This window comes from Mytilus edulis, chromosome 4, assembly GCF_963676685.1.
Source record: "Mytilus edulis chromosome 4, xbMytEdul2.2, whole genome shotgun sequence".
NCBI classification, from domain to species: Eukaryota; Metazoa; Mollusca; class Bivalvia; order Mytilida; family Mytilidae; genus Mytilus; species Mytilus edulis.
In genome coordinates this window covers 48,163,860-48,189,472 of record NC_092347.1, presented here as the reverse complement: position 1 = coordinate 48,189,472, position 25,613 = coordinate 48,163,860, and the positions used below count along the sequence as shown (strand labels likewise).

At 32.5% G+C, this 25,613-nt stretch overlaps 1 protein-coding gene across 1 annotated transcript in view; it reads left to right on the top strand.

Moving 5' to 3' along the window:
• Positions 1-25,613, top strand: part of LOC139519851 (threonine synthase-like 2) — a 37,415-nt gene that overhangs the window by 3,797 nt on the left and 8,005 nt on the right. The window contains exons 2-9 of the mRNA XM_071312128.1: positions 3,681-3,931; positions 9,524-9,718; positions 11,796-11,948; positions 12,651-12,802; positions 14,186-14,252; positions 16,189-16,337; positions 23,851-23,973; positions 25,243-25,376. Of these exons, the coding sequence (XP_071168229.1) occupies positions 3,709-3,931; positions 9,524-9,718; positions 11,796-11,948; positions 12,651-12,802; positions 14,186-14,252; positions 16,189-16,337; positions 23,851-23,973; positions 25,243-25,376 (1,196 nt within the window). The 5' untranslated portion in view covers positions 3,681-3,708. The remainder of the gene's footprint in view (positions 1-3,680; positions 3,932-9,523; positions 9,719-11,795; positions 11,949-12,650; positions 12,803-14,185; positions 14,253-16,188; positions 16,338-23,850; positions 23,974-25,242; positions 25,377-25,613) is intronic.

Genomic DNA, 25,613 nt, shown 5'->3' with positions numbered 1-25,613 from the left:
ACGTTCCGTTGTCACCACCTTATGGTGTTTATATATCTCAACTTGTACGATTCGCTCTTGTATGTAACAACGTATTAAATTTTAGCGAGAGAAATTTATGTATTACTGAAAAAAATTTACACCAGGGTTTTCGATATCACAAACTAGTCAAAACTCAATTGTATCATCGGTACAAAGACATCATTCGTAAATATAACTCAACATGCAGACATCTTCTACGTTCAGGTCTTCCACATCTAATCTTTTATGGTTGTATTCTTTACAAAGCACAAAAATGTCAGTATTCACCTCGAAAGCTAACAAAACCTCTTAAACAAACTTATTAAGAAGGGATATAGTTACGATACTGTTGTCAGGTCATTAAAGATTGCATATTTTGGCTTTAATATTGATTCACTTATAGGGTCTTTGCATCGAAATTAAACACATGTATTCTAAAACAAGTTGTTGGAATGCCACGGTTTTGTTCTTCTCATATCTTTTATGATGGTATAATACTTACCCCCTAACGGGAGAGATTGTGCTTGATATTCATATGTTGAAGAAATAATCTTTCAATCAGTTAAATTGAGGTCTGGAGCTCGCATGTCAGTAACTGCTAGTAGTCTTTTGCTATTTATGTACTTTTGTAATTTTGTTTATTTTCTTTTGTTACCTATTCTGACATCGGACTCGGACTTCTTTTTAACTGAGTTGTACTGTGCGTACTGCTGTGTGTTTGTTTTTTCCATATTGGCTAGAAGTTTAGGGGGATGGTTGAGATCTATAAAAAAAAAATAAAAATGTTTAACCCTGCCGCATGTTTGAGATTTCAATCTCTTTATCAATATCATGCTGACAGGGACAATACCTGATATCTTAAAATTTGAAATTATACACCATTTTCTAAAAAATGTCCAAAAAGGGGTTCCGCAGTCAACATTGTATTATAATCCGAATCACTGTAAAAACAAACAAATATGTAACATAGAAGCACAAAACGGCATATTTAGACAAAGCGCATTATCAAAAATTAAAGAATACAAAATTTTACCAAAGCAAAATAACACAATGACGGGATGTACAAGTACAGAGCCACGTCGTATGTATCCAAGAAAAAATAAATGGCATATAGAAAAAGCACATTAGCAAAATAAAGGGAGGAATACACTTATTTTACAATAACACAATAACACAATGACGGGATGCAGAGCCACGTCAAATGTGTCGAAGAAACACAGAAACGCGTGACAGCACATTAACAAAAATGAAAGACAAGAATACAAATATTATTATAGAACAATAACACAATGACGGGCTATATCAGTACAGAGTCACGTAAAATGGATATCACAAAAACAAACAAACTATAAATAGTAAAAGTAATAATCATAAAAAGAATAAAAGAATACTATAACACGTTATTAAGATGATATTTTATCAACGTCAGTACCAAGAATCTATACTTCAAGACCATCGTGTATTATTTGTGAAGTTGATACGGAATATGTATCAATAAGGTTTTGGTACCTTCCGATGAACCTTTTTAGAAAAAGAACGAGACATTCCCCTAGTTCGACAACTTTCTGATCAGACACTGGTGAAGTTTAACAAAGACTTAGTAGAAGCTGCAAGCTCTTGAATACCGAAAAAGATAAGAATCGTGTATCACATTTGCAGCTGGAGTTTGTATAGTGCTGCTGAGGTGGGGAAAATTAATAATTTCAAACTAAAATCGTCTCGTTTGTCATATATCCTGATACTGAGATGACCGTGTATGTCTAATTCGATGTATAATTTGACACAATGACATTCCCCATTTACATTCTCAATTTTATAAGTCTAAAATTAGGCGGATGAAGGCAAACTTCATTAAAAACAACATAAGAAAAACTTTTATCTTACCTCCTATACATTTCCAGGATTATGATTGGTTAAAAGCGTCCGCGTGCAAACCGTGTATATTTGATATTAGGTTAGTAGGGAGGCGGGGCTTATCTCATACACGGTTAGTAGTGGAGTTACGTCCCTTTATATTCCTTATTAGGTAAGAAGGGGGCGGGACTTATTTCATACACGGTTAGTAATGGTGTTATGTCCCTTTATAAAAAACAAACGGTACTGAGAAAAAATCTTAAAAGTTCCAACAGACGAAGAAATTGATGATTAAGATTGAAATAAATTCATAAAACACATTTAAACCTTACAAGTCGTTATTGTTGGCATCAGTTTTTGTAGGATCAATGGAAGTGTTTTCTTAGTGCTACAAAATGTAACAGTATTGAAGACTTGCTCATTTAGAGAATCACTAGTCTTAATTTCACACGTTAAGATAGTCGGTAAGATAAATTCGTTACATAGTGTGCTAGTGACGTAATACGGTATATATGGGGTCAGTAAATTCCATATGGGGATTCGAGCTTCGCTCTCACCCCATATGGAATTTACTGACCCCATATATACCGTATTAGGTTACTAGCACACTATGTAACTAATAATATTTAGAAACCCTTGACCGTCAAAAGGCCTTTAATGTGGTACATAATATGACTGTACTAGATACATTATATTATGAAGTATCAGCAGATGTTTGGAAAATATGTATTCAACTATATCAACGGAAGTAAAATGGAATAATAACACCAGTAAAAGATTTCCAATATAACAAGGAGTAAGACAAGGAGGTGTCCTATTCACTCATTCTTAAAGTCCTACATTAATGACTTGTCAATATAACAAGAGAAAAGCGCCCTAGGACAAACAATAGGACTAGAATATCATGGCAGTTCATTATGTGATTATTATATTGTGCTGATGCCAACAGACGAAACAAAAATTCAAGCTATGCTTGAAATAGCATATAAATATTCTGTGAACACAGTGTGACAGGTACAATATCCATCCCCAAAAACACGTTTATAAAGACTGAAAGGATCAAGTCAAAATGTCAATCAGACCATATCAGACTAGGAAATGAAGCAATACAAACTGACAACCAAGCGACCTGGAAATACTACCTCTGAATTAAACGCAAATACATAGGAGATTTAAAACCTTCCAATAAAAACTTCAGCAGCTGATGTATATATGCTTATTGGTGCTATACCAGTTGAAGCAGAACAACGTAGCCTCCTTTTTTCTATCCTAGTAAGTGAAATCAATAAACTAAGAACTTAAATGGAAATACAGCTGATTTTCAACTCAGAATATCCTGAAAGTTTCTTCCCATGAGTACAAGAAATCCTAAAATATTAAATTAAATGTCTATTCACGAGCTGATAAAAAAAAACTTCCACGCCAAATTTAAATGTTTAAAAGAAGTTAAAAGGATGGGAGAAATTGTAACGGCTTTGGTAATTTAGAATATAGGGCCAAGATAGTAATCTCAACTGCAATAAGAAAATATAAGGCAGCAACCATTTGATTTTCTGGGAGGGGGGGGGGGCTACTTTCAATTTTAGCATTATATGTAGTGGCAGCTGAGGGTGTAACAAACATTTTTTTTCTCCAAAAACTGGAAACAAACTTTTAATTTAAACCATAGCCTCCCGCCCCCCGAAAATCAAATGGTTGCTGCCTAAGGTTATGGCGATATTTCGATCCATTTAAAACAAGGTATCTAGAACAGATACATTTGTGTACATTGTTTTTTGGATACATGTTTTATATAGAATAATATTGTTTTTCTTATTTTTCTTCAGATCTAATATTAAAAGTGAAAGTGTGAGAATGAAGTATAAAAGTACTAGAGGAGGAGTTTCTGGATTAAGTTTCCAAGATGCTCTGTATACAGGTTATGCTGCTGATGGGGGAATATTAGTTCCGGAAAGTATACCCGTTTTGGATATGGAAACCCTCAGGTCATGGTCCTCATTGTCGTACATTGATTTAGCAAAGAAAATAGTACCTTTGTTTGTGGACGAACATGAAATACCAGCATCAGATTTGAATGGTACTGTTTGTATTATTTTTTAAGAATGAACTCCGGTGCAATTAAAAAATCAAGAAGAGCTTTAATGAAGGAACAAAATAAGCTAAAAGTAAATCACAAAAATAATGAACTCCGACGAACATTCAACACGGAAAGTCCCTTATCAAATGGAAATATCAACAATCATATTCCTGACATGGTACAGGCATTTTCTTATATATTGAACCTAGTTTTATAGCTAGTTCAACATTTCACTTGTGTGACAGTCTCATTAAATTCCATTATATTGACAACGATGTGTGAACAAAACAAACAATCATAATAGATAAAGATGACAAATATAGGGGTACAGCAGTAAACATTGTGTTATTATCTTAATAACTATAAAACAATTAAATATCTTAACAAACAATTGCCATGGCACATTACCACAATAACGGGATGTTTTAGTACAGATCTAGAGCCACGTCACATGTAAAAAAGAAACACAAAAAGGCTTATAGAATAAACACTTTGGCAAAACTAAAAGCAAGAATCACAAATTTACCATAGAACAATAACATAATGACCGGATGTATAAGTACAGAGCCACGTCTCTAAGATACCACCAAAATCAAACTTAACAGTAAAAGTAATATCATAATTAAAGACAAATAAAATAATACTTTTACAAGTTATTTAGATGATAAACAACGTTATTACCCAGAATATATACTTCAAGACTATCGTGTATTACAAGTCACACTCATTACAAAACAACAAGCTTTCACGAGCTAAATCCGTCCTCGTGGCTGACGACATGAACAAATAGTATTTGTTTCCAGCGAAACTCTTATAACGTTTGTTCTAATAATTGATTCAATAACTTAAAGGTTCAAAAGTGGCCTACATTTAAAAAAGTTTGTTCTTATACTTGATTTAAAGTTCCAAGTTACTAAGTACCCCTAAATTTTATTTAAGAGTACAGTATTTAAGTTATACGATTATCGACAAAAGCGTTACTTGATTTCGTAAAGCTTTTTTTATAGGAGGAAGCACGCTGATACAACTAAGTTGCTTCAATCTCGTAAAGGGGTTATGATTTTGTTTTTGCAAGCTAACTTATAGTATGCATGCTTCGTGTATTTCATTTACTCTAACAGCATGGGGTCTAACTTTTTCAATAATACAAAATATGCAAATAACTGTATGCAACTGAGCAGATCTACAAAGACAAAATGAAAAGAAACAAACATATTTGCATGGAACTTTCTTATTGATGCGTCTGCAGCGCTTTAATGCACCTGTCCTTAGTCAGGAATCTGATGTACAGTAGTTGGCGTTTGTTTATGTAGTTCATACGTGTTTATCGTTTGTATATAGGTTAGACCGTTGGTTTTCCCGTTTGAATGGTTTTACATTACTAATTTTGGGGGGGCCTTTATAGCTTGCTGTTCGGTGTGAGCCAAGGTTCCATGTTGAAGGCTGTACCTTGACCTATAATGATTTACTTTTATATTTTGTTATTTGGATGGAGAGTTGTCTCATTGGCACTCATACCACATCTTCCTATATCTATTTACATTGATCGGGAAAGCTCAAAGCCAACAATGAAAGCAAAAGATGAACAAATCCTTGAAAACTTTAAGAGCTATAGGACCAAAAAAGACCTATAAGGAACAAAATACACTTAAGTTTGTCAGAGGGAGTTAGAACCTTAGTTTCTTATTTCTTAATTTCTAAAGTTATCAACGGAATATTTAAGAAAACTATGCTAAAAACAATTTCAATGCCGAAGTATAAAAATTTGTAAAATAAGATCATAATATATAATACATTGCATTGTAATGTATATATGCTACAGGAAACACGCTATGTGCATTGGCTGATATGATCTTATCTGGTATTATCATTTATAACTTACGAACATCTTAAGTTAGAATATTTTTGCTCCATTAAATTCCAATCTATTCGTTAAGCAATTCTTGTATTATTCGACAACAAAAATAGTATTAAAGCTAGAGCACTTGAAACGAAAATAATCTAATTTGACTTATTTTTTGGGTCACTACCATTCAATAATAATGGTATCCAGTCGGTTCCGCGGTCCTCTATATATCATGCCGCAGTGCCGCGGACATTGATCGACGCCACAACATAGATGAATATTGGTAGTTTTACTAAAAAAACATTTAAGGGGCGCGCAGAAAACATTAGATTGAGCTACAACAACTCCGATCAAAACTTGGGGTTTTCAGGTGGGTACTTCTATGGATGATATGTTGGCTCTCAATAATGACGACTTCAGTATGTATATAAAAGAAATTTATCCTGTTGAACTTACTTTAAATAAAGCTAATACTAACAATGACCACTACCCTTTTCTCGATCTTGATATCTATATCACTAACGGAAAGCTGAATACTAAAATTTATGATAAAAGAGATGATTTTTCATTTCCTATCGTTAATTATCCATTTTTAGATGGTGACGTTCCCTTGTCACCATCTTACGGTGTTTATGTATCTCAACTTGTACGATTCGCTCGTGTATGTAACAATGTTTTAGATTTTAACAAGAGAAATTTATGTATTACTGAAAAATTATTACACCAGGGTTTTCGATATCACAAACTAGTCAAAACATTTACTAAATTTTATCATCGGTATAAGGACATCATTCGTAAATATAGCTCAACATGCAGACTTCTTATACGTTCAGGAATTTCACATCCAATTTTTTATGGAAATATTCTTTATAATGCACAAAGGTGTCAATATTCACCTCAAAAACTAACAAAACCTCTTAAACAAACTTATTAAGAAGGGATATAGTTACGATACTGTTGTCAGGTCATTAAAGATTGCATATTTTGGCGTTAATATTTATTCACTTATAGGGTCTTTGCATCAGAACTAAACACATTTATTAAAAAACCAGTTGTTGGCATGACACGAGTTATGTTCTTCTCATATATATTATGATGATATGATACTAAACCCCTAACGGGAAGGATTGTGCCTGATGTTCATATGATGAAATCATAATCTTTCAGTCAGTTTAATTGAAGTCTGGAGCTGGCATGTCAGTTAACTGCTAGTAGTCTGTTGTTATTTATGTATTATTGTCATTTTGTTTATTTTCTTTGGTTACATCTTCTGACATCAGACTCGGACTTCTCTTGAACTGAATTTTAATGTGCGTATTGTTACGCGTTTACTTTTCTACATTGGCTAGAGGTATAAGGGGAGGGTTGAGATCTCACAAACATGTTTAACCCCGCCGCATTTTTGCGCCTGTCCCAAGTCAGGAGCCTCTGGCCTTTGTAAGTCTTTCATTATTTCAATTTTAGTTTCTTGTGTACAATTTGGAAATAAGTATGGCGTTCATTATCACTGAACTAGTTTATATTTGTTTAGGGGCCAGCTGAAGGACGCCTCCGGGTGCGGGAATTTCTCGCTACATTGAAGACCTGTTGGTGACCTTCTGCTGTTGTTTTTTTTTTTTCTATGGCCGGGTTGTTGTCTCTTTGGCACATTCCCCATTTCCATTCTCAATTTCACTTCTTGTAATACCGGCGTCACACATCAGCGTATAGCTCGGACGTATTCCGGGCGTGATAAAAAAAATCATGTACGCTGCCAATATGCTAGTAATTTTGGAAGTTTTCAACCTGTCAACCATATCTGTTTCATGTGCACAACGAGCTTTAAGCGTGTATTTGGCGTACGAGAAGCGTGCCTAAGCCTTTATCGGGCGTTCAAGTAACTACGTATGTTGGCGTATATATATATATAAAAGATGATGTGGTATGATTGCCAATGAGATAACTCTTCACAAGAGGCCGAAATGACACAGAAATTAACAACTATAGGTCACCGTACGGCCTTCAACAATGTCCAAAGCCCATACCGCATATTCAGCTATAAAGGCCCCGAAATATACTGGCGTTTGTCCAACGTAGATGGAATGCACGCTACGAATGAAAAAAAGTCTCTTGAACGAATGTGAGACGCGTCCCTGTCGTATCTGGGTCGATAATCCGTGCTTTCGGCGTGTCTTGGACGTTTTAGTACACCTGCATACGTTTTAGTTCTAGTCGAACGATCTTGAAGCGTATACAACGTGCCCTTAACGTGATTCAAACTTATCTGTAGGTTTTCAACGTATGTATTACGTGCGTATAGCGTACAGGTATACGCTAGACAAACGCTTGAGTTGGATGAAAATTGTTATGCTGCATATACCTTTGCATATAGACGTACTTCAAACGTATGCAACTTACGTTTAACGATTGCTATAGCGTTCCTCTGGCGTGCAAATAACGTATACCGACTTTGTCAATTTTCTCTGTATGACGCCGGCATAAAGGACCAGTTGCAACCAATATGTAAAATAAGTATTATGCTTTTAAAGAATTTTAATAGGTGACTGTTCTTTTGTATAAAATGGTCGCTACAGATATAAAATAAAGAACTTTTGTTTAAATTAGCGAATTGTGTTTGGTCAGGAAGTATTATTTGCACTTAAGCAGTTATTCTAAAAGTATAATAACATACTAGAATCTTTGAGACCCTTCGTTGCTTACAAATGATTCGATATGCTAGACATTTACATATTTTCAAAATGAACGAGAAAAAACACTATTATATGTCTGCCACGATAGGTCAGTTTAGTTAAAAACAAATTTTAAATGACAGACTGGAAGTTAATTTTCATCAAATAGTTTTAATAGTTCACTTCACCTATTTTTAAAATCTTCAAATAATTATGTACTTTTCTTTTTTACATTCATATGGAAATAGAATGCATTTTGTATTTATATCACCAGATGATAAATAAGAGGTCAAATTTAGCATCAGTATTATCAGACCACTCAAATTCTTACTTAACAAAATACTATTTGTGTTTGATCAAGATGAAGATGTAAAATATACTTGAAATAATGTCAGGAATCGCTTTATTTTCTAAAATGAACGTGTCGTTAGTTTTAATGTAAGGTACGTTCAATACTTTAGTACTAGTACAATCAGGTCATATCCTTTATAGATATATTCCTACACGTCTGTAATTGTTGACGTACATGGCCTAGCGTTTATAGAGAGATTGCCATCAAAGATGGCTAGATTTCACGTCTGCTACACAATGCAGAACACATTGCAACCTCTAATGGCCATTCTATTGTACCTTTTAACGACATGTCTATTAAAAAATATGACTTCTTTTGTGAGAGACGCGAACTCATTTCCTGTCGTATTAGAAATCAGTAAATCACCACAGAGAGAAATACAGTTAACTGCATGACTTACAATTAATTTGTAGCACTAACAAATAAGTTTTTATTAGTACTAGGCTTTCTAAACGTATCATGATTGGAAACTCGACAAGAGACTTTAACTTAACGTCATAGAGCTAAATGTTCAAACTCATTTCTTGTATTCATATTTGAAACTTTGTTTTTAACCTGATTTCTAACCACAGTTTTTTGCACTCAGGCATTTTACACAATTACAATTTGCTTTGATGACCTTAAGAACAGACGTTGGTTATGTTTGTGAATAATAAACATGGTTTTTACATTTTTCATTTCAATATAGTTTATTGTTTTAAGTATCTTTATTTGTGTAATTCCAGATCTTTTAGACAAAGCATTTGCAAAGTTTACTCACCAAGAGATAGCCCCAATACAACGTCTTAAAAATGGTCTCAATATAATGGAACTGTTTCATGGTACAACTTGGGCTTTTAAAGACTTAGCGCTCTCGTGTGTGGGACAGTTTTTGGAATATTTTCTGTCGAAACAGAAGAAGCACTTGACAATTGTTGTTGGTGAGATTAATTAGTTTTGAATATTGGAATTAATATATACATATTCATTCATGGATTTTTAGCACAACATAACCGAAACAGGAAAATTGACAAATAGGTCACATCTAACCAAACTTCCAATGGAGAGGAATTAAAATCGCATGCAAACATGGCATTAAAAAAACTAGGGTTCAAGGAAACTGGATCGGTTAACAAGCTATCCTTTTCTAACTGGAGAGAATATTAAAGTATAACCAAATAAAAAACTATTCTGACCATTTTTTTTGTACTTTTTGAACCTTACTAAAGCTCATCAAGTTCAAGGCGGCAATGTGTCTTATTTCTTTTACATACACTTTTTTTTTATATAATTTCCTGTTTTTTTTGCAAAATAAAAATGCATTTAAGGGGGTAGACCTTGGTCCAGGGAGATAACTCTTTAATTCAGTGATGCGTTTGTAATAGTCAAGTTTTATTAATGTATTTTAAGCATTTACCTGACACAGATTGAAAATAATCTATGTATCCTAGAAGCTTAGACCGTATTTATGAAAATGGTTGACACAAACGTACTGATGATTTTAAGAGTTATTTCCCTTAACCTAGGTCTACCTCCTTAAAGACTGTAAAAAATGTTTAGAATGTCTAGATGTACCAATTGTCTATTAGCCTGACTACTTGTAGTTGTAATGGCGCTCAAATGATTTTTTTTACACTAATGTGGAAATTTAGTTATGTATATGAAGCTATATCTGATCAGAGGGGAAACTTATAACTCATCTACCCAGTCAACAAGGTGGGTTATTGTCATCCTTGGCCTCCGTTTATTTATTAAATTATAAATTGACTAATATAGGAGTTATGGCTATAAAATTACGGTTATTGTTTTTGGGGCATTATCTAATGTTTTGAACACCGTTTATTAGTAATTGGATGCCCTATCAAACCATTGAATTATATAACGTATATTCTGGAATAGTAAACAGGCCTTGAATGCGATGCCAATTACGTATTTCCTATTGTTATAGTTTGGAAAGGTCAATAGTTATCAAAAGTACCAGGATTCTAATTTTATACGCCATACGCGCGTTTCGTCTACATAAAACTCATCAGTGACGCTCAGATCAAAATAGTTAAAAAGCCAAACAAATACAAAAATTGAATACGCAGTCGAAACATATGTCTGTAATTATAACTCATATTAATTATCATTTTGTAATGATATAATGTTTTTGAAATTGAAAATTTCATGGGGGACTTAAGTACTTTAAAAAGCTTTTCATTAATTATCTTCATCAGAAACGCTAAAAGACGAATATTTGGAAGTCAATGATGTATAAGACACCCTAACAGTTGAAGACCTTTTTGATTCAAAATCCCTCTAAGCTCAACTTTGCCAGAGGGAGTTGACACCTAAAAAACTTCGAAATTTATAGACAGATAATAAAAGATAGGTTTTTTATACTAGAAAATTATGTCAGTTCGGAAGTTTAACCATATGTAGGTGATATTCAATACATCGTCTTGTTGAAAATGCCCGCTTACTCTTTGGAAACTACGTCTGCCAAAACGTAATTTGTTCAATCAACGTTTGATGAATTGGCAGCTTAGTGAAGCATCCAATATTAATGTAATAACACAGCACTATATGCCGAAATAATGAATGAAAGAAAAAACCTTCAGAATTATGAACTTATGGAATGTTATACTATTTATTAAATTGATATTTAAGTTAACAAGTATTCCAAAAAATTATTACTTCTGAAAAAAAGCAATTTAACAGAATTTATAACTATGTACTTTAAAAAATAAAATGCAATGAATTTAGCTTACATCATAAACGATTTCAAGATTTTAGGTTTTTTTTTTAATGGAATGATTCATTTTAAGTTGAAATCCTGTACATAAAACATTAATGCTTAAATGCTGTTAGACTTTGTATAAGGGAATATAAATAGTTAGAATGATGGATTGAAATGCTGTAGTTTCGAAGCCTGAGTATAATAAATATTGCCTTATCGATGTAATGTAACAGTCTATAGACCTATTTTAAGGAAATTGATTGTCATTGTCTGGAGTTTATAATCCTACATTTTAGGAACCTCCGGTGACACCGGCAGTGCAGCAATAGAAGCCGTTAAAGGGTTCGAATACGTTGATATCATTGTACTTCTACCAAAAGGTCGATGTTCCAAAGTCCAGGAACAACAAATGATAACAGCTGTTGAGAAAAATGTACATGTATATAGAGGTAAATTCGAAAATTTCATTATTGCTGCAATAACTTTTTCGCTGTTGTCCATTTGGTAATTATATGTATTATTCAAACAATGATAACTGACAGAGTTATACATATACTTTATTTTTTTGGAATAAATGAAAATTAAATTTTATACTGAGGTTCAACGCTTTGATAGATTTGTATAATATTCGATTGGTTTCCTACCCTTGAATAAAATGAATTTGATTTTGACAAAAAATATTGCTTACTCAGTGTAGGAAACTTTTATTCTTTTTGGTTTTATTGTATTGAAATAGGCTTTTGTTTCATGGGAGTTTTTGGCGATACGGTATGAGGTCAATGAGACACCAACCCAGCAGGGTCCAAATGATGTAGATGTTAGCAACTGTGTGTCACTAAATGTTGTTTTCAGCCATTGGCAAAACCAATACCGCATATCAACCGATAAAAGGAACCATTTGCAAAACCAATACGGCATAGCAACCGATAAAAGGATCTAACATTTAACCAAATGTAAAATAGCTCCTTTTATTCATATTGCTTAGCTCCGAAATTTGAAATGAATACCTACATTTGAAGGAAACAACAATCATGCGAAAATTCGCTATTCTTTTTTCACTTGTTAATTTGTTTCTTTGTGTAAATTCATTCATAAACATTGACAAAATATATGACAAACATATATAGTACATAATTGTTCTTTGTTTTAAGTGGAAGGCACATCAGATGATCTTGATATTCCAATCAAAGAAATCTTTAAAGACGTTGCTTTTACAAAAAAGCACAATTTATCGTCTATCAATTCAATAAATTGGTCCAGAATAATGGTGCAAATAGTTCATTATATTTATGGCTATTTACAGGTAAGTTAGTATAATTACCGGATTTGTTATAACATGAGCAACAGGACGGGTGACACATGTGGAGCAGGATCTGCTTACCCTTTCGGAGCACCTGGGATCAACCCTAGTTTTTTGTGGCGTTCGTGTTGCTTATTCTTTAGTTTTCTATGTTGTTTTTTAATATTGTTTGTCTGTTTGTCCTTCTCATTTTTAGCCATGGCGTTGTCAGTTTATTTTTGATTTATGAGATTGACTGTCTCTCTTGTATCTTTCGTCCATCTTTTAGTATAAAATATGACATGTGTCATTGTCCCCAATCAACCATGGTACAAAATCTACAAAATCCCCTATATAACCTTTGTTTTACATCAATAACATTCATTGAAGCAAAAAACGTAACTACTGACACTTAGGCAGCAACCATTTGATTTTCGAGGGGGGGGGGGGGGCTATGGATTTTTTTTCTGGGCAAACTTTTTTTTTTCGACTGCGGCAAAGAACAATCTATTTTTTTCGCGACAAGTCGAAAACAATTTTTTTCTTTCAATTTTAGCATTACATATAGTGGCAGCTGAGGGTGAAACAAACAATTTTTTTTCTCAGAATCAAAAACAAATTATTTTTTTCTCCAAACCCCCCACCCCACCAGGAAATCAAATGGTTGTTGCCTTATGTACGAAGTGACGAAAGGCACATAAGCATCTAGAAAGAGACAATTGATATAGGGGATCAAAAATAGTTTCTTTTCTCGTAAATTCTTGCATATTAATTCTAGTGTGTAACTGAAATATCCAAATCTAGAAATGGACAATTATTGCTATCTGTAAAAGATTTATTTAAAATAAGTCCCCTTTGGTTAGTTTCAGCAGTGAAATTATAAAAATAGCCACAAACAGAAATATCATTATTTTTTTTTAAATAAGCAGATTTGGTATGATTGCGAATGAGAGATACTCTGCCAGAAACAAAGTGACCTAGAAATTGCTGGAATATCAAACATTGTCTGACATAATTATTGCAGTTTTAAGTCAAAATTAGAAATTTATGATTAGAATGAAATGTCAGAAATACAACACATTATTGTTGCTACCTCAAAACACTAATTTTAACTTAGGGAAACTGTGTAAAGATAGAAGACCGTTTCGAATATCACCCGAGTTTGAAATTAAATCTGGGGACATTTTCTGTTCTCTTTAAAAATGCTTACCGTCCGATGCACTTTTACAGAACGTAATATTTTAGTGTTACTTCGTCATGTTCTCGGATATAGAGTACAATAATATTTAACGTACCCGAGAGCATCAAACAAAGAACGTTATTACAGAAATCGTGTTTTATTTCTTACATAACTTTACATTAATTTTATACACTCACGTTTAATCATATATCATAATGATATTTCAGATGTGTCCACGTTGTGACGGAGAGGTTGAAATAATAGTGCCCACTGGAGCGTGTGGAAATGTAACATGTAAGTTATTCGGATATTTACGAAATGTTGGATCCAAAATTCGTTATTCGTTTATTTCAATGAATAACAATGTAAACATAAGCATAGAAAAAGTAGTAATACTATTTCAAATTGGTTTATCTATATCATTAATGACAAAACAATGTATGTATTTTAATTTTATAAAGTTTGAACGTCTACAAGCTATCTATGAATATTAAAACAATTTTGATTCTGAAATGGTTTTTTATCAATAAAAGCAAATATGGTGTTTTATTGATAAGATAAATAAACTTTTAGAATGAAATTCAAAACAGTGTAGCTGTGGCCATTGATTGACACATTAAAATCATCCATTGACTGGGACAATTTAGGTGAACGTTTGTATGTAACGACCAATGCTCACTATGTACTTTTTAAAGACACTTAAACTATGGGGTCACCAAAGGTTCTCAACACTTAAATAAAGTAATTCGAAAAATTAATCAGAAATAACACGATATTTTGATTTATATCAATTATATAAATCAAAACATAAAGGTTATTCCTGATTAATTTTTCGAATTATTTTATAATTAAAGGCGTTAAGAAACCTTTGGTGACCCCACAGTTTAAATGTCTATCGTAGGTACGTCGTGAACAGTGGTCGTTACAGACAAACGTTCACGTAAATTGTCCCAGTCAATGGATGATTTTAATGTGTCAATCAATGGCCACAGCTACACTATTTTGAATTTCATTCTATAATAATGCAATAACACGGAATGTAATTTATAGTAAAATTTTAAGTTTCAATGCGGTTCAGGCTGCAATAAATTATAAAGCAAAACCTAAAGTAAATACCGACTAGTTTATGGATTCATATAAATAAAATTAACGGTACCAATTTTCTTGCACCAGATGCGCATTTCGACAATATATGTCTCTTCAGTGATGCTCGTGGCCAAAATATTTGCAATCCAAAGCTTATATAAAAGATGAAGAGCTATAATCCAAAAGGTTCAAAAAGTATAGCCAAATCCGTGAAAGGAATCAGAGCTTTGCATGAGGGAGATACATTCCTTAATTTATAATAATTTCTAATATTTTGTAACAGCAAATTTTAATAACACAATAAATCCGTATTTTCATGCCAGTACCGAAGTACTGGCTACTGGGCTGGTGATACCCTCGGGGACTAATAGTCACACAGTCAATTCGCATTATCTGTCAACCAAACATGTGTTTCTGTAGTTAACGTCTTTAGGGTACATTCACATTAAAAATAGGTAATTATGTATAGTTTGAAAAGCATTTAAAAGGATTGAGAAATCAGAACTAATAATGGAAAAACCAAAATCTCCGAGGCCAAGGACTCTTTCATTTACTTTATGATTTCCTTATTTACTATATAAAAAGGTTGTTGTTCTAGGCGACTTATTTTGAATCAATGTTTTCTGCAAGTAGAGAAATAATCGCAGAATTGTCGATTTTTTTACATAAAAGGCCCGTGATGAAAACGCTTGCTCCAGGAGTCGGATGTGATTTTCCCTTGCAATTATAAAAAAAAATATTTCAAAACATCAGCAACATTCATTTAACAACAACGTGTTAATATCTCCTGTGACAATCCTTGATATATCCGATCTAGCCAGTGGGTTGAATTAAGAGTATTGTGGAGATAGTTATATAATTGTAGCACGGGAAAAGGTTACGTTGATTTTCTCTATGACGCCTTATTTACACATAAAGCCTTGACATTATGAATTTTTCAATTTACATCTTCAGTCATTAGAAATAATATAATGATAGAAACGTATGCTATGCATTAATTTGTTTAACAACTTGTACATTTCCGGAATATTTCCCTTTCATTATTTCGACAAATACTCGTTGGCTTGACATTTAAAAACAACCCATAATTATCGTTTTATTGCGCTTTCTTTTAATTAATGCGAATGGAACCTTTTCGTTGCAGCTGGGTTTATAGCCAAACTAATGGGTGTTCCAATCAAATTTGTCTGTGCTGTTACACAGAATGACATTGTTGCCCGTGCGATAACCAAAGGTGATTATTCAATGTCAGATAGAGTTATTCCTACACTTGCTCCAGCGATGGATATACAGGTATTTTTTTCAAGATCTGACACAAATAAGAACAATATCTTTTTAAGTAATGTAATTTTTTCTTCGTTTTTTTTTAGCTCACCTGGCCCGAAGGGCCAAGTGAGCTATTCCCATCACTTTGCGTCCGGCGTCCGTCGTCGTCGTCGTCGTCCGTCGTCCGTCGTCGTCCGTCGTCGTCCGTCGTCGTTAACTTTTACAAAAATCTTCTCCTCTGAAACTACTGGGCCAAATCAAACCAAACTTGGCCACAATCATCATTGGGGTATCTAGTTTAAAAAATGTGTGGCGTGACCCGGTCAACCAACCAAGATGGCCGCCACGGCTAAAAATAGAACATAGGGGTAAAATGCAGTTTTTGGCTTATAACTCAAAAACCAAAGCATTTAGAGCAAATCTGACATGGGGTAAAAATGTTTATCAGGTCAAGATCTATCTGCCCTGAAATTTTCAGATGAATCGGTCAATCGGTTGTTGGGTTGCTGCCCCTGAATTGGTAATTTTGAGGAAATTTTGCTGTTTTTGGTTATTATCTTGAATATTATTATAGATAGAGGTAAACTGTAAACAGCAATAATGTTCAGCAAAGTAAGATCTACAAATAAGTCAACATGACCAAAATGGTCAGTTGACCCGTTTAGGAGTTATTGCCCTTTATAGTCAATTTTTAACCATTTTTCGTTAATTAAAGTAATCTTTTACAAAAATCTTCTCCTCTGAAACTACTGGGCCAAATTAATCCAAACTTGGCCACAATCATCTTTGGGGTATCTAGTTTAAAAAATATGTGGCATGACCTGGTCAACCAACCAAGATGGCCGCCACGGCTAAAAATAGAACAAAGGGGTAAAATGCAGTTTTTGGCTTATAACTCAAAAACCAAAGCATTTTGAGGAAATCTGACGGGATAAAAATGTTTATCAGGTCAAGATCTATCTGCCCTGAAATTTTCAGATGAATCGGTCAATCGGTTGTTGGGTTGCTGCCCCTGAATTGGTAATTTTGAGGAAATTTTGCTGTTTTGGGTTATTATCTTGAATATTATTATAGATAGAGATAAACTGTAAACAGCAATAATGTTCAGCAAAGTAAGATCTACAAATAAGTCAACATGACCAAAATGGTCAGTTGACCCGTTTAGGAGTTATTGCCCTTTATAGTCAATTTTTAACCATTTTTCGTAAATTTGGTAAATTTATGTAAATTTTTACCAAATATAGTTCTCTGTTACTAATGGGCAAAGTTCATTATAGATATAATTGTAAGAAGCAAAATCGTTCAGTAAAGTAAGAACTTCAAACACATCACCATCACCAAAATACAATTTTGTCATGAATCCATTTGTGTCCTTTGTTTAATATGCACATAGACCAAGGTGAGCGACACAGGCTCTTTAGAGCCTCTAGTTTCATCAATCCGTCTTTTGATAATCAGCTGCACAATTAATTGAGGATCCTAACGAATTTGGCTTTTTCGTATTCCTTCCAATTTTCCTTATAATTAGCTGTAGAGTGGGGTGCTCATTTTCGCCATATCTTTCCATGTTTTCTTGAGTGTATGTTCAGGTCTTTATGGTTTTGAAGTATACTGATATTTCTATATGAAGATAACTTCAAATGCAAAACATTTTTAGCTTTAAAACGTGTTTGTTTTGAGAAAAATCATTTGAAAATTTGGATTAAAGGATGTTTGAAATTTCCTGATGTTTTGTCAACGGGGGACACATATTCGCCGTTGTCAGTTTGTTACACATCTATTTAAAACCAAATAACTGCAGCTTTAAACAATATTTATCAAATAAATTTCATTATAGATGAATTATAGCAGACATTTGAAAGGTGTAAAAAACTGAAATGTAGGGCAATCAGTCAAAAAATTAATAAAGAAATACTTCTTTGAAATCGTTTTTTCCATTCAGGAAATTGGCTGAAAATCGTTGTCCGTTTTACGGTCCGTTGAGGTTAGTGCCATAATTTGGTCTCATTTTCAAAAATAATCATATTTGTTATAAAAATATAATTTACCGGCATATTTCTTCAATTTCAACCATCCTTTGAAGTTTTTACACCTCAAAATCATAAAACGGCGAAATTGTGTCCACGGCGAATATGAGCGCCCCACTCTATGTATAACTAAATATGATTTGTTCAGTTTGCCTGAAGATTTATCGACAATGTTCTCTCGTTGTTTTCTATTTATCCGCAAACATGGCTGATTGTTCTCGACTCCTAGGAGTCGAGATTAAGAATTGAACGATGGACAGATAGTGCGTGAATTTTTCTTGCTTCCTGATTTATAGAAGATATTACGAGACGTGAATAATCAAAGTTTATTGATTGGTTAGGACAATCCAAACCAAGTAAATGTCCTTCAATCCCGTAGAGTATCGGATTTGTCCTCTCTATTTTAGCAATTAGATTTTACACAGGTAACCTTTATCTATAAATAGTCGAATCGTCTGGAGTTAACAACAACGTTAAACGATAATAATTCATAGCGTGTGACCTCACGTGTGTGGTAAAATTTGCTGATTGATACACGTAGCTATTCTAGTAAATGAATTAATCTACAAAGCGAGAGCACTTTCCATTTTCATCAGCTAAGAGTCGAATAGCCTTTTTGAAAGGCTAACGCTTGTTTTATTTGGTGTCAACATTATACTGTTCTTTGAATTTCATTTGTTTTTCTTTCTTCTATCCAAGATTATTCTGTAGATTTCGATTTTTGTTTCATTTAATCTAAATTAAACACATGATCTGCATGGCTCTTTATAGAAGCCATGAGCTGAAAACTTGTTGGAAGTTCCTTCAGGTCAAACGATACTTCAAGAAAATAATAATTGGATAAAAGCGAAAACACAATGGCATAAAAAGAGAAAACACTGTACATAGTGTACATGTTCTGTTAACTGAACATCTCATTGTAAGCTTTTTAGTCAACATTTTAATCGAATTTTTATGAAATTTATGGTAAAACTTATTTTAACCAGGTCTCAGATGAGTTCCGGCTATTTCATTCGGGATTGTGTTCCTTTGTAATTAAAGTATTTGTGTTAGCTATAGCATGGATGCATTTATCGTTAGTCCAATTCATGAAAAAGTTAAAAAAAAAAAAACGATTAAAATTTCTTTTGAGTATTGCTTTGTAGACATGTAATACGTGCAACGCTTGTGACATTGGGACGCTATAATTGTATTGCAATCGACTACACAAAACAGTTATCTCTACAAAACAGCAGAAAAGCTTGACTGACGCCATTTTCTCTCCCTTTCTTTTAAAGCTCTTACAAATAAATTTATTAATTTATACAATTAAGCACAGCTATTTATAAGAATCAGGAAGATTTGACAAAAAGTGATTCCAATATATTTTTTTTTAGGAATTCTCATTATCATAACATTACTGCAACTAAAAAGCAGAAATTTTCCACTTTTTAATGTCTGATTTCATCATACATTCCAACTTCACCACTTCATATGTATCTGATTGAGAAAATAAATACTTATTTTTTATTGGAAAATGTATTTTACCACAGACTTGTATTGTACACATGTGTTATTAAATGTGTCTCGGGTAATAAAAAAGATTTAATGAAATCCAGAATGCTTTTCAGACGCATACAATTCTCAAGTTGGTTGATCGTCATCAGATTCGTTATAATGATTTTAAAGATTGATCACGATTTTTCAAATTCGTGATTATAAATTCAAAAGTGGCGTAAAATCTTCAAGTTCCATTACGATCGTAACTGAAATTTAAATATTAGACTGTTGTAGGTTATATCACTAAAAAGGTGAAATTCCTTGGTAATTGCATTGTGCGCCATTAATAAGGAAAAGGAAAGAAAAATAGAGGAAAGTGCAAAAAATAAAGAAAATACCAATGCAAAAAACGAGATATGTTTTTCACTGTATATACCTTAATAATCATGATAATGTAGATAAACTTAATTAAAAGGAACTCTGAAAAGGTCGCATTCGATTAATTAATCACTCTATCTATTTCCTATCAGACATAAGAATGAGAAAATAGAGAATATGTTGTTTTCACTATTAAACATTCCTAATGATGTCTAACAATAACATGAGATTTATGGGCCTTTAATTTCAGGCTAATGATAAATAAAATGAATTCTTACAAAGGAGAAAAAGAAAGCTTACACAAACACAAAGAAATCTTAAAAGTATGGTAACTCATCGATATGTAGTCTCCGAGCAATTAATTATGATTTGTATTCATTATGTTAAAAAAAAATGCAGAGGAAGTACAAACAAATCCGATGAAAACAAATGGAAATTTGGATTTCGGAACACACAAATATATATAGTAAATATTGATGCCTTATGAGAATTCCCTTTGAACATGCAAATTATAATTTGTATGTTTAATGGAATGACATTTTTATTCATACATACATCTTTTCTAATTTCTTGCGTGTTAAAAGTTATTAGAAGTCTCTTAAGAAAATATGCATTGATTTTTTTAATAAGAAAAAGAAAGAGATTGCAAATATGCAAAGTTGCCGGCGGAGTCGTGCTTTTAGAATAGAATTCAAAACAGACTTGGGGTAATTGTAATTGTAATCATTAATCAGCTGTAATTGATTACAATTTTTGAATTATAATCTTTTGTTAATAAATTGTGATTATTGTCAACTTTGAATTGACAGGTAGGAAACTAATTAAGGTTTGTTTTTATTGCAATTTCCAATTGAGTATAGCTGTAGGACAATATATATTATAAAAGATTAATCAGACATGTGAAAAAACCTACAGAAGATGAAAATTTATCTAATTAGCACTAACTAAATTAAAGGTTGGACAAATATCTTGTTTAAAATAAGCAATTTTTGTATGTACTTGGACTGGACACGTATAATGCATTGACTTATAGTACTTGTATTTTGTTCACAATTTGTTTAAACAATTCTATTAAATTTTTACATAATTTTTATCGGGTAACTTTATTTCATCCATATTTCAACTTCCAAAAACTGCACCTTGAAATACATATAAAGTCTGGAAGAGGTCAGAAGACAAACAGCAAAGTTTTATAAAGCCATATTCAATTGAAGTCAAAATAATTCAGAGATCAATGATGATAAAGTGTAATGGGTGACACAATGTTCATGTATGTCGGTAGTGAACTTTTGTGGTTTATTAAATAGATGAAGTTTGAAGTTATCATTTTAAAATATATAAAACAAAATCCTTTCGTAAAAGAACTATAGTTATATTAAACGTTAATTCATTCACATCATTCAAAATGTTTTTGTTTTTTTTAATTCATTGTAATCAGATGTAATCATGATTACTTTGCCAATGTAATCATTAATTTAATCAGACACTTTGAGAAATGGTGTAATCATTAATTTAATTTAATCGTACAAATGACAAAGTAATTGTAATTTAATCAATTACATTGAAAGTAATCGGACCCATCTCTGATTCAAAAACAGCAAGTGGACATAAGAATACTTGATAAAGTAATTCTTTTGTTTGTGGTACTTCTACAAAAAATGGCTTTTGGTTTGATGTATGAAAAAGGTATATATGAAGCCAAGAACATCTTTTTTTCGCCACATGTAACGCAAGAAAATTCAATAAAAGCTTTATTTATTTCGTGCTCTGCAGTTCATTTTGATATTTGAATTAAGTATGGTACGAAGTGAACTTATCATATTTTTTGTTTTTAATGTAATTTTCAGCACTATATCAAAGAGAACAGCCAATCTTGGCCAAGACATTATGACTAAACATAAAAAAAAAGTTCATTTCTATCCTTGTACTTTCGTGTTTTAACATTCTACGGGTTAATATCTTTGATATGTAGTTGAAATTATGTAGCCTCTGAGTATTTAAGAAATGCTCCTTTTTATATATAGTACTAGTACATTTTTGTTTAAACATTCTCGAAGAACGTTTTTCAAATTAGATAAAAATAGCTGCCAAAAATTACGTTCTTTACCTTACTCACTAAATAAAACCAAAAATACTTAATTTTTGAGGAATTTTCAATAGAAGTTAATACAGCTTTTTGTAAAGATGATATTCCAACTAGTTTTACTCGAAATGGTCAGTTGACCTCTTTAGGAGTTATTGCCCTTTATAGTCGATTTTTAACCATTTTTCGTAAATCTTAGTAATCTTTTACAAAAATCTTCTCCTCTGAAACTACTGGGCTAAATTAATCCAAACTTGGCCACAATCATCATTTGGGTATCTAATTTAAAAAATGTGTCCGGTGACCCGGTCAACCAACCAAGATGGCCGCCATGGCTAAAAATAGAACATAGGGTAAAATGCAGTTTTTGGCTTATAACTCAAAAGCAAAAGCATTTAGAGCAAATCTAACATGAGTAAAATTGTTCATCAGGTCAACATCTATTTGCCCTTTAATTTTCAGATATATCGGACAACCCGTTGTTGGGTTGCTGCCCCTTAATTGGTAATTTTATGGAAATTTTACTGTTTTGGGTTATTATCTTGAATATTATTATAGATAGAGATAAACTGTAAACAGCAATAATGTTCAGCAAAGTAAGATTTACCAATAAGTCAACATGACCGAAATCTTAGTAATCTTTTACAAAAATCTTCTACTCTGAAACTACTGGGCCAAATTAATCCAAACTTGGTCACAATCATTTTTGGGGTATTTAGTTTTAAAAATGTGTCCGGTGACCCGGCAGTTTTTGGCTTATAACTCAAAAAACCAAAGCATTTAGAGCAAATCTAACTGAAGGTAAAATAGTTTATCAGGTCAAGATCTATCTGCCCTTAAATTTTCAGATGAAACAGCAGTAATGTTCAGAAAAGTAAGATTTACAAATAAGTCAACATGACTGAAATGGTCAATTGACCCCTAAGGAGTTATTGTCCTTTATAGTCAATTTTTAACTATTTTCATAAAATTTGTAAATTTTTACTAACATTTTCAACTGAATCTACTGGGCCAAGTTTAGTATAGATAGAGATAATTGTAAGCAGCAAGGATGTTCAGTAAAGTAAGATGTACAAATACATCACCATCACCAAAACACAATTTTGTCATGAATCTATCTGCTTCTTTTGTTTAATATTCACATATACCAAGGTAAGCGACACAGGCTCTTTAGAGCCTATAGTTTGTGTATACTTCTTTTCAGATACCAGTATCACAATCACTAATCGCCATCTTACTTGCAAAGAGATTTTTTTTAATAAACACAGGGCATTTTCATAAGTGCTCTCAAAGTTAGATTTTCTTGTATTGGTTTTATAGTAAATATCGTGTTCATATCATGCTGTATGCCCATGGAATGTTTGACTATCTAGGATTCAAGGTGGTCTGAACGAATTGAAAATTAATGAAAATCTAAAATCGTTGTGGTAAGCCATGTGCCCTGTCACTTACTTGTATTTAATTGTGGTTAAGACGGAAATACAAAGGAAAGTCTTGTAAAAATGTCTTTAAACATTGTTGAAATCCGCTTATATTCGAACACCATTCGTAATATACTTACGTTATCTTACAGATTCCATATAATATGGAAAGGTTGTGGTACCTGATAACACAAGACAGTGAACTGATTTGTAAATTGATGACCGAGTTTGAATCCAATGGTAAAGTCGATATCCCAACTTTCTTGAAAAATCAGGTAAAAACCTTTATACTTTATGTAATGAGATTAAAGTGTATGAAATTAATTCACGAATATCTAATAAGACTTCGTTTTCGTGTTGATATTTGCATTTGGTTAAAGAGAAGATGCGTGAAGGGTTTTATTTTACATCAAATGAAGAGTATTATTAAATCATGCGAGTTGTTTTTAAAGAAAAGATTAGGTTGTGCAACTTCTTTAATGTGGTGTCTTTATAATCAATGAATATTAATATGGATTTTAAGGTATTAAGATGGAATAATTTTCATTTTCCTTGAAAGACTGACTAAAATGTGAATAATTTTAATAAATATTTGCGTTTAGAAAATATCACGCTAAGAGAACGAAAAAGCCAATTAAATAGCTATAGAAACAGTGTTGTTCGTTACTATGGTAAAGAATTGGAGCTAGTTCTAAAATCTTTTTCTTATTTCGAAGACTTTTTGAAGATCGACTAAACCATTTATATTTCACGAAAAAGCATTAAATTTGGATTTTTGTTTTGTATTGTAGTACGTAGGTTTAAATAAATGTAATAAGAAGCTACATGACAAAAACCAAAAGCCATATTCTTAAAAAAAAAAAAAAAAAAAAAAAAAAAAAAAAGAAGCCTCAAGCTAATTTAGAAATATAGAACACGAAGTGAGGTCAAATAAGACCAATTTCGAACACATATTGTTTTGTCATATTTATCATAGATATGAAATCCAATTTCAAATGCAACAATCAAGTCAACTCTTCTGTATTTGAAAACGTTTGTAAAAGACAATTTTCAATTGTTAATGCTTTTGTGGAAAATAAAATAAAAGTTTTAAGACACGCTGGTGTACAGTTGAAGATGTAAAACAATGCATGCAAATGAGACAACCAAAAGGATCTATAAGAAAAAAGTAAAATCACAAAAAAGAACTGACCTCCGAGGAAAATTCAATCGGAAAGTTCCTAATCACATGACAAAATCAAAGGACAAAACACATCAAACGAATGGACAAGAACTGTCCTATTCCTGACTTGGTACAGCCATTTTCAAATGTAGAAAATGGTGGATTGAACCTGGTTTAATAGCGCTAAACCTCTCACTTTGTACGACAGTATCATCAAATTCCGTTATATTTACAACGATGCGCGTGAACTCAACAGCCATACTAAATAAAATAGTCAAAATATGGGTACAGCAGTCATCACCGTGTTAAGAACACAGCAGACGCAGTGCACAGAGTAGAATGTTACAATCAAAATTGATAAATAATGTTTAATCTCTTTAAGATAAAAGAAATAATCGTAGCATCATATGTAGCTGACAATGAAGACATTAAGACAACAATGAGAAGGACATGGGAGGAGAATCAGTACCAAATATGTCCACATACAGCCATTGGTGTAGCTTATTACAATAGCACGTAAGTTTAACAGCCATCGGTGAAGCTTATTACAATAGCACGTAAGTTTAACAGCCATCGGTGTAGCTTATTACAATAGCACGTAAGTTTAACAGCCATCGGTGTAGCTTATTACAATAGCACGTAAGTTTAACAGCCATCGGTGTAGCTTATTACAATAGCACGTAAGTTTAGCAGCCATCGGTGTAACTTATTACAATAGCATGTAAGTTTAACAGCCATCGGTGTAGCTTATTA